The sequence below is a fragment of the Pygoscelis adeliae genome, unplaced genomic scaffold (genome assembly GCF_000699105.1).
Source record: "Pygoscelis adeliae isolate BGI_AS28 unplaced genomic scaffold, ASM69910v1 Scaffold340, whole genome shotgun sequence".
Classification (NCBI taxonomy): domain Eukaryota; kingdom Metazoa; phylum Chordata; class Aves; order Sphenisciformes; family Spheniscidae; genus Pygoscelis; species Pygoscelis adeliae.
Window position 1 is genome coordinate 11,888 of NW_008823883.1, and position 9,003 is coordinate 20,890.

General features: G+C 57.9%; 2 protein-coding genes across 2 annotated transcripts in view; one reads left to right on the plus strand and one right to left on the minus strand.

Moving 5' to 3' along the window:
• NAPRT (nicotinate phosphoribosyltransferase) overlaps positions 1-6,201 on the plus strand; it is a 14,598-nt gene extending 8,397 nt beyond the window's left edge. The window contains exons 2-13 of the mRNA XM_009334813.1: positions 462-589; positions 696-778; positions 990-1,120; positions 1,199-1,314; positions 1,425-1,618; positions 1,835-1,975; positions 2,146-2,230; positions 2,526-2,606; positions 3,925-4,027; positions 4,139-4,296; positions 4,561-4,668; positions 4,831-6,201. Of these exons, the coding sequence (XP_009333088.1) occupies positions 462-589; positions 696-778; positions 990-1,120; positions 1,199-1,314; positions 1,425-1,618; positions 1,835-1,975; positions 2,146-2,230; positions 2,526-2,606; positions 3,925-4,027; positions 4,139-4,296; positions 4,561-4,668; positions 4,831-4,896 (1,394 nt within the window). The 3' untranslated portion in view covers positions 4,897-6,201. The remainder of the gene's footprint in view (positions 1-461; positions 590-695; positions 779-989; positions 1,121-1,198; positions 1,315-1,424; positions 1,619-1,834; positions 1,976-2,145; positions 2,231-2,525; positions 2,607-3,924; positions 4,028-4,138; positions 4,297-4,560; positions 4,669-4,830) is intronic.
• A 921-nt stretch (positions 6,202-7,122) lies between these two features.
• LOC103925969 (ubiquitin carboxyl-terminal hydrolase CYLD-like) overlaps positions 7,123-9,003 on the minus strand; it is a 12,470-nt gene continuing 10,589 nt past the window's right edge. The window contains exon 14 of the mRNA XM_009334781.1: positions 7,123-8,706. Coding sequence (XP_009333056.1) covers positions 8,522-8,706 — 185 coding nt within the window. The 3' untranslated portion in view covers positions 7,123-8,521. The remainder of the gene's footprint in view (positions 8,707-9,003) is intronic.

Consider the following 9,003-nt stretch of genomic DNA (forward strand, 5'->3'; position numbering starts at 1 on the left):
GGGGGGGGGGCGGGGAACAGGGACAGCCCACAGAGGGACCTGGGGGAGACAGGGACATCCCTCAGAGGGACCTGAGGGACAGGGGGACTTTTCAGCGGGAACAAGGACATCCCTTAGCGGGAGAGTGGGACACCTCAGGGAACAGGGACATCCCTCAGAGGGACCTGGGGGACAGGGGCACCCTTCAGGGGGACATGGCAGGGGGGGGATGGACATCGACAGCCCTCAGGGAAACTTGGGGGACACTGGGACACCCTCCAGGAGGACAGTGCTCCCATGTGTTCCCTCAGAGGGGACTTGGGGGGCTGTGGTGCCTTCCAAGGGCTGGGGACGCCCCTGCCCGCGAGCTGTCACCTGCCCCTGGCATGGGGGGGTTTCACTCCCTCCAGCCTGACCTGTGCCATGGGTCTGTGGCTCCGGGGACCACCCCCCCCGGTTCCCGCTGAGCTCTGTCCCTGCAGACGTCGCCTACCTGCGCTCCGTCCTGCCCAGCACCACGGAGGACGCCTTCTTCGATTACCTGGCCACCCTGGACACCTCGGAGGTGACCGTCTCTGCTGTGCCGGAGGGCTCTGTCGTCTTCGCCAGGGTGGGATGCACTCAGTACCCCCCCCTGCTTCAGAGGGGCTTTGGGGCCTGTTGGCTCCCACGTCCGCGGGGAGGATGGGAACGTCACTGCCCAGCTGTCCCCGCAGGTCCCGTTCCTGCAGGTGAAGGGGCCACTGCTGGTGGTGCAGCTGCTGGAGACCACATTGCTGTGCCTGGTCAACTACGCCAGGTAGGGACATGTCCCGCTCTGGTCCCCCAGCTGCTGGGGACCACGTCTGTCTCTGCTGTGCCAAACCCTCAAAGTCCTGCAGCGGTCCCTGCCGTCTCCCGTCGCATCGGCTGCGGTCGAGCAGAGAGGGTCCCGGAGCCCCCCTGCCCTCGGCTGTGCGCTGGCTCCACGCTCAGCCTGGCTTGGTGTGGCCTGTCCCTTCCTCCCCCAGCCTGGTAGCCACGAACGCCGCTCGCTTCCGACTCCTTGCTGGCCCGGACGTGAAGCTGGTGGAGATGGGGCTCCGTCGTGCTCAGGGGCCGGATGGTGCCCTCTCAGCCTCCAAGTACTCCTACATCGGGGGTGAGTGCTGCCCCGTGGCGCCCCACGGCACCGCGGCCACGCCGTCACCTATGTCCCCCTCCCCATCTCTCCTTGCAGGCTTCGACTACACCAGTAACGTCCTGGCAGGGAAGCTCTACGGTATCCCGGTGTGCGGCACCATCGCCCACTCCTTCATCATGTCTTTCACCTCGCTGGAGGAGGTGCAGCTCCGGGTGAGCGTTGCTGTGGGCAGGGGATGGGGATGGGATGCTCTGTCCGTGGCTGCGCTCCTGGCGCTGTGGAGGATGCCACAAAGTGTGCAATGCCCGTGTCCCCTGGGCAGAAGCTGCCACCGCTGGCAGGAGGAGAGCCAGTGGATCTCCCGGCCCTGGCTGAGTCGTGGCTGCAGCGGGTGTGTGAGCTGCTGCAGACCCCCCCTGAGAAGGCGAACCGGGGTGAGCTGGCCGCCTTCACGTCCTACGCCGTCACCTTCCCGCGGAACTTCCAGGGGCTGCTGGACACGTACTGCGTCAGGAGGTGAGGACACTGGGTCCCGCCACGGCTTTGCCACCATGGCAGAGGGGATGGACGTGTCTCTCCTCGCTCAGTGGCCTTGAAGGAGGGACGTTTCCACGTGGCAGCATCCCCGTGTTTCGCTGTTGCGTGATGCAGGGTATGGGCCCGCTGCTGGACCTGCCCTGGGTCCCTGTCCCACCAGGCAAGGGACACTAAGCCTCTCCTCGCCCATGCCAGGAGTGGCTTGCCAAACTTCTGTGCCGTGGCACTGGCCCTGCACCAGCTGGGGTACCAGGCCATCGGGGTGCGCCTGGACAGCGGGGACCTGGCCCAGCAGTCCAAGGAGGTCCGCCGAGTGCTCCGAGCCTGCGGTGCTCAGTGAGTCCTCCGCCAAGCCTGGGTTGGCTGCAACCAGTCCCCGGCTTCCCCACCTTGGGCACCCAGCACCTCGTCCTGCCAGGGCGGGAGCCCTTGCTGCTCAGGGGGGTGCTGCGAGCAGAGCCAGGGGTTCCCCCCAAACCCTTGCTCACTCCCCCGCCCCTCTCCAGCTTCCAGGTGCCCTGGTTTGAGACCATCCCCATCGCTGTCAGCAACGACATCAGCGAGCAGAGCCTGGAGGAGTTCAGCCGGGAGGTGAGGTAGCTGCTGTCAGGGCTGGGACGTCACCTTGGCTTTCGCTGGCGCCACTGAAGTTTGGGGTGCGTGGGATGGACATGAGAGTCACCTGGGACATTCTCCCTGGGTGAGAACAGAGAAGAGTTTCTAGGCTGGAAAAAAAAAGGCTTTTGCGTGCGACAGACAGACAGACACTGGGCACCTTCAGGCAGAGCGTCCTCTGACCTGCCCCATGGCTCTGGTTTTGGCATGGGCTTAAAAACCAGTGGCAGGGCTGGGCTGTTGATGGCCGCTGTCTTCTCTGCTGCACCAGGGGAGCGAGATTGACATGATCGGCGTCGGGACGAACCTGGTGACATGTCCCCTGCAGCCATCACTGGGCTGCATTTACAAGGTAGGGGTGGCAGCTCTCTGCCCTGCTTGGCTTGTGGGGTATGGGGCTCCCTGGCTTCTCCCGGGCTTCGCCCAGCTGGGGCCAAGTAGCAAAGGGGGCTCCGGCCCTAAGGGACGCTGCTGCGAGGCCAACATCATCAAATCACAGAATGGTTTGGGTTGGAAGGGACCTTTGAAGATCATCTAGTCCAACCCCCCTGCCGTGGGCAGGGACATCTTCAACTAGATCAGGTTGCTCAGAGCCTCGTCCAACCTGACCTTGAATGTTTCCAGGGATGGGGCATCCACCACCTCTCTGGGCAACCTGGGCCAGTGTCTCACCACCCTCATCGTAAAGAATGTCTTCCTTATGTCCAGTCTAACCCTACCCTCCTTCAGTTTAAAACCGTTGCCCCTTGTCCTGTCGCTACAGGCCTGCTAAAAAGTCTCTCTCCATCTTTCTTAGAAGCCCCCTTTACATACTGAAAGGCCACAAGAAGGTCTCCCCGGGGCCCTCTGTTCTCCAGGCTGAACAACCCCAACTCTCCCAGCCTGTCCTCACAGCAGAGCTGTTCCAGCCCTCAGACCATTTCCACATCCCTCCTCTGGACCCGCTCCAACAGGTCCATGTCTTTCTTATGCTGAGGGCTCCAGAACTGGACACAGTACTCCAGGTGGGGTCTCCAGAGCGGAGCAGAGGGGCAGAATCCCTTCCCTCGCCCTGCTGGCCACGCTGCTTTGGATGCAGCCCAGGATACACTTGGCCTTCTGGGCTGCGAGCACACATTGCCGGCTCATGTCCAATTTTTCATCCACCAGTACCCCCAAGTCCTCTGCAGGGCTGCTCTCAATCCCTTCATCTCCCAATCTATATTGATACCAGGGATTGCCCCGACCCAGGTGCAGGACCTTGCACTTGGCATTGTTGAGCTTCACAAGATTCGCATGGGCCCACTCCTCCAGCCTGTCCAGGTCCCTCTGGATGGCATCCCTTCCCTCAGGGGAATCAACTGCACCGCTCAGCTTGGTGTTATCTGCAAACTTGCTGAGGGCGCGCTCAGTCCCGCCATCCATGTCCTCTTTCTTGGAAGTCATGGTCATGAGACTGCTGTAACGAGAAGCTTGCAGGCAGGAGGAGGCAGAATGTCCAACATCGGAGTGGTTTGAGGTTGTTTTGTTTTTTTTTTTTTAATGATTTATTCAGCTAGTTTGTATCGGTGGCCTCTCCACCATGTGGGGACACACATAGAGGGGACAGAGCACAGCATGGTCCCCAGCACTGGCATGAGCTGGTGCGTGTGACAAAAATAAGGTGCCCATCCCATCATCTCCTTCTACAGCTGGTGGAGGTCAATGGTTCCCCATGCCTGAAACTCACAGAAGACGAGGAGAAGATGACGATCCCAGGGAGTAAGACAATCTATCGGCTCTATGACGCTGCTGGTGAGCTGGGACACCCTGGCCATGGTGCTGCCCCGTTGACCCGTGTTCCCCTCCTGCTCCAGAACCCTGTCCCCAGTGTCCTGCTGGCCCCCTAACCTGGCATCCCTGCAGGTCACCCCTTCATGGACCTCATGGCCCTGGAGGAGGAACCCTCGCCCAGTGCGGGGCAGGAGCTGGTGGTCCGTGTCCTGGGGAGGCTTGGCGAGGCCAGCAAGATCGTGCCCACCACCGTGGAGCCCCTCCATCGCACGTACTTCAGAGATGGCCAGGTCAGGGGTGGCTCTGCCTTCTGGTGCTGGGGTGTCCTCCTCACCATGTTGGGTGAAGGACCGAGCCAGGGTGGTGGTGTCTTGGCAGAATCAAAGGGTTAAACCCCAGCGTTTCCTTCCATCGGAGATGTCCCCTGTCACAACAACCCAGGTGCCACCCTGGATATGGTGGCATCAGAGTCCAGCCTGGAGCTGGCTCGTTGGGGATTGGGGCTGGATAGCCAGCACCCCGCACGAACACGGTCATGCATCTCCCTCCCACAGATGTGTGAGCCGCTGCCCAGCCTGCCGGAGGTGAAGAGCCACGCGCAGGCATCCCTCAGCCTGCTCAACCCTGCTCACCGACGCCTTCATGAACCACAGCCCTACCCGGTATGTCCGCCACTTGCCAGGCACCGCCGGTACACACTCAGGCCCCGGTGGCCTGAGCATACCAGCGTGGCTCCACCGCGGAGCTGCAGCAGCGCGTGGATCTGGGGCTGCAGTCCCCTCTGGGGAGCGCATGCTCACCGTCCCCTCTCGCTCCCGTGCCAGGTGGCCGTGTCGGAGAGGCTGCACCGCCTTCTCGCCGCGCTGCGGGCGGGCCCCCCAAGGCAGTGAGCGGGTCCGGGTCCCCGCCCCACCCTGTGCCAGCCCATGCCAGGCACAGCCCCTGCCTGGGGCCGGCTCTTCCTCCGCATTCTTTTGAAGACCAGGTGACTAATTAGGAATTACTGGTTCTGACGTTGCTGCTGTGTGGTGCTGATCCAAGGACCCCGCAGGAACTGGAAGTGCTCCCTGGGGTCGCAGTAGCAAAGCTGGGCACAGCGGGATGGGGCAGGCAGCGCTGGGAGGCAGCTGCCCCCGCGTCCTCTGGAAGTGACGGTCCTTCCCCGTCCGCCTTGGTGGCCCTGCCAGCCCTGCACCTTCTGCCATGGCAGTCCTGCCTTGGTGATCCTGCCAAACCCTGTGGCAGCACTGCCTGCCTCCGTGGCCCTACCAGCCCTGCACCTTCAGTGGTGGCAGCCCATGCTGAAGCTCCTCAGTGGCACTAGAGACCAAGTCGTGAGTGCACAAGAAGGGGTCCATGGGAAGGGCCAGCCCGTCCCCCAGCCCCTGTCCTGGGGGACACCTGTGGCAGACGTATTTTGCGCTTCCTATTCTAGGCTTCGGCTCTGTGGCCACATTTGTATCTCTATTTTGTATGCAATTCCCTGGGGGGGTGGAGGCCGGCTCCAGGTTGACGCCTGCACTCTCTCACCTGCTGTTCACAGAGGAAACGGGGCACTAATCCCCGCCCTTAACTTCATCTTAAGCAAAAAACTAAAATAAAGGCCTTTACCCACGACGGCTACGGCCACGCAGCGTGGCTGCCCTGGTCCTTCAAAACACTTGTTGCCTTCAGCTTCAATGTTTAATTCGACGTCCTTCACTTCACGGTTTATGACTGAAGAAAGTTGGAATGAAAAAGCAAGTGCTGACCCATGAGGGTCAGCAAGCAGGTGCCTCACAGCTCCAGTTTGTGGCATCCTGTGACCCTAATTCCAGCACAAACCCCTTTGTAGCTCCACTGGGGGTAGGTCTCGTGCCCAGGCAATGACTGTTTCAAGGCTTTATCAAAACAGGGACATGAAAAGTTGTTGCATGGAAAGGAAGAAAAACCTGTACAGACTGACTCTTCTCCAAGACACGCATATTTTCTCTAATCCTGCCCAAATTGGTAACAGGAAGAGAGTAAATCCTTTCCCCTGAGCTTGTAAAATGCACAGACCCGGAATTGAGCCACCCAGTGAGGCAGGGCAAGAGGGAAATCCCCAGCGAGATGCACCTGCACATTCCCAGGCACCAACCCTCTGCCTGCATTGCACACCCTCTGAGGAACAGCCACCATTTAGAGCTTTGCAGCAGATGTTGAAGAAAAAAAAATTGTTTCTAAAAAACCCAACATGCTGGAGCACCCTGTTGCAATGCTCCAGCTGTGGGCACTGCGTCACACTTAGCATTTTAAGAGAGGAAAAGAAACTCCAGGAAAATCAAGAGCAAGTTGCTATTAAAGCTTACTTTTTTTTTTTTTTAAGAGCAGAAGCACCAGAGATATAAGAGCCCAAACCCCGCAGCGTACCTGAATAGAGAATGTCCTGAGTTCTTAGTAGAGAAGGAGTGAAGAGCAACTTTTAAGTAGGCAAAGACAGCGGTATCCTTCAGCCCCTCAGCCCTCTCCACGGCCAGAGGATCAGCCAGAGGTCAGGGAGTCAGTTCACACGCAGGAGCAGGGTAAACCCAGCCTCAGGATGATCCCTTGCTAGATCCGCCCCCATCTCTCCTACCCCTAAACAGACTCTTCCACCACTGGTGCTTTGGCTTTGCCTAGGAGCATTTTGAGTATCTCCAAGGATGGAGACTCCCCCACCTCTCTGGGCAACCTGTGCCAGGGCTTGTCACCCTCACGGTGAAGAAGTGTTTCTTGATGTTCAGAGGGAACCTCCCGTGTTTCAGTTTGTGCCCGTGGCCTCTGGTCCTGGCACCGGGCACCATGGAGAAGATCCCGGCACCATCCTCTCTGCACCCTCCCTTCAGGTGTTTATAGACATTGATAAGGTGCCCCCCGAGCCTTCTCTTCTCCAGGCTGAACAGTCCCAACTCTCTCAGCCTTTCCTCCCAGGAGAGATGCTCCAGTCCCTTCATCGTCTTCGTGGCCCTTTGTTGGATTCTCTTCGTCTCTCTTGTAGGGGGGAAGCTCAAAACCAGATCCAGTACTCCAGGTGTGGCCTTACCAATGAAGGAGAGGGCAAGAATCCCCTCCCTTGCTCCGCAAGGACAGTTGGAAGCTGAATTGATATTAACTGTGTGTTAACAAACTGGGTTCATTACACGCCAACCGTCCTTTGTAGCCACCACATACAGAAACAAGAGACACACCAGAAAGCCGATACAGCCATCAAGCTGTTGAGGTCCCAGCAAAAAAAGATCCTAAACCACATGTATCGCGTGGCCCAAGCCAACAGGACCGATACGAAGCTACGGGCTGCACATCACGATTACTGCACCCTGCGTTAAAGAGGAAAAAAAGAGGAGGAGGGAGATTACAGCTGCACGTCTGGGGCTCCCGGATGCATCCCTCAAGGTTTTGGTGCCCTGTCAGTGCAATCTGGAATCTGGGCAACCCAGTTCATAGCACTGACTCCCGTAACAGTTTCCCACTGCCATGACAGCATGTGCTTAATGGCAGAAAACCCCCAGTTTGCAAATTTAAGTTATTTAACTTAAGGAGTACCAGTTCTCACCCAGAGACCCTAAACCTTACTGCAGTCCCGGCAGAAAATCCAAGAGTGCTCATCTTTTCCTTTTTTGCCGTTGGAATTCTGCTGTTGGTCTTTGGCACGGACCTCAGAAGTGGATGCAAAGATGGGACAGTAAGTGCTAAAAGTGAGGTCAAAACACCCGATCATGTAGCAATAGTGCAGACTTTGCAAAAAAGAGGAAGCATAACGAGCTCACATGCTGTTCCTCTGCTCCATCTTTTGTTCTTACAAAAATACGTATTTTTAAAGCTCAAGACATCCAATTAATCTCATGGTTGAAAATAAGGGATGGTGGGTAAAAGTGCCAGAGTATTAGCGCTGGACAAGGGAAGCGCAGACAATTCGGGGACCCAGCTTTAGGTGGGGGGTCACATCCCAGACCTCAAGGAAGAACCCTCGGCCTGTTCCCATCTCTTAACCACACCGGTGCAGCTCACACCTCCTGGTTTTCTCACTCCACAAGTCCATGCGAGGAAGTCTTACGCAGGGCAAGGCTGTGGTTTTCTTGTGCAATTTGCAAACCTGAGGATAACTGCTCACGTTTTGATTAGATGCTGGTCCTCAATTTTGGAGGGAAGGGCTGGCAGGGAGAAGAGGATGTTGGGGAGGACTCTGAGGTAGGGCAGAGCCGCAGAGTGCCTGGGGAGGAAGGAGGGTGGAAAGGGAAGGTAGGAAATGAGAGTGAATTTGAGTGTAAATAATTCAGAGTCCAGGTCTGCCGGAATTACAAACTATCACTCGATAAGGCCAGGTACAGGATTTAACAAACCCAGACAGCCTGACATGGATAGCTTGATACCAGACACTGGAAGAGGTAAGAAGAGGCAGAGGTGCAAGCTCGGTGCGCCCAGACTCGGCTGCTTTCACCGATTACGAGCTGCAGGGTTGATCCAAGCTCACGTTTCCAACGCCTCACTGTTCTGTGGCACCAGGCCAAGGCAGTGTCATTTGTAAAGCGCCATCTTCTTGCTCTGGTACATGTACATGTAGGCGTCACAGAAGAGGCGCTTGGCCACTCCATCCATGTCCCGAGGTTGCTCCAGGGCCAGCGCAGCCAGTGGCAAGTCCAGGTATTTGGCAACTTCAGGGCACAGCGTTACCGTGGGAATGTTGAAGCCGTTTTCATCACCTAACCCAGAAAGAAGAAGAGTCCAAACCAGGTCCCAAGGGACGAGTACCTACAGCTCAAGCAGATACCATCACACTCGACAGTAACGTAGTGCCTTAGCTGAGAGATCGGGAGGCCAACAACAAAGTGGGGAAGGACAGGAGAACGGTCCTCGCCCACACGCACCCAGTCCCAGCTGGCTTGACAGGTCCCCTGTTTGAACACAGCCAGAGGATGAAAGCACTAGGAGGGAACTCACACGTGCTTGGCCTGGCCATACTCTTCTCTGGGGTCTGCTCAAATGGTCGCAGTTGGAAG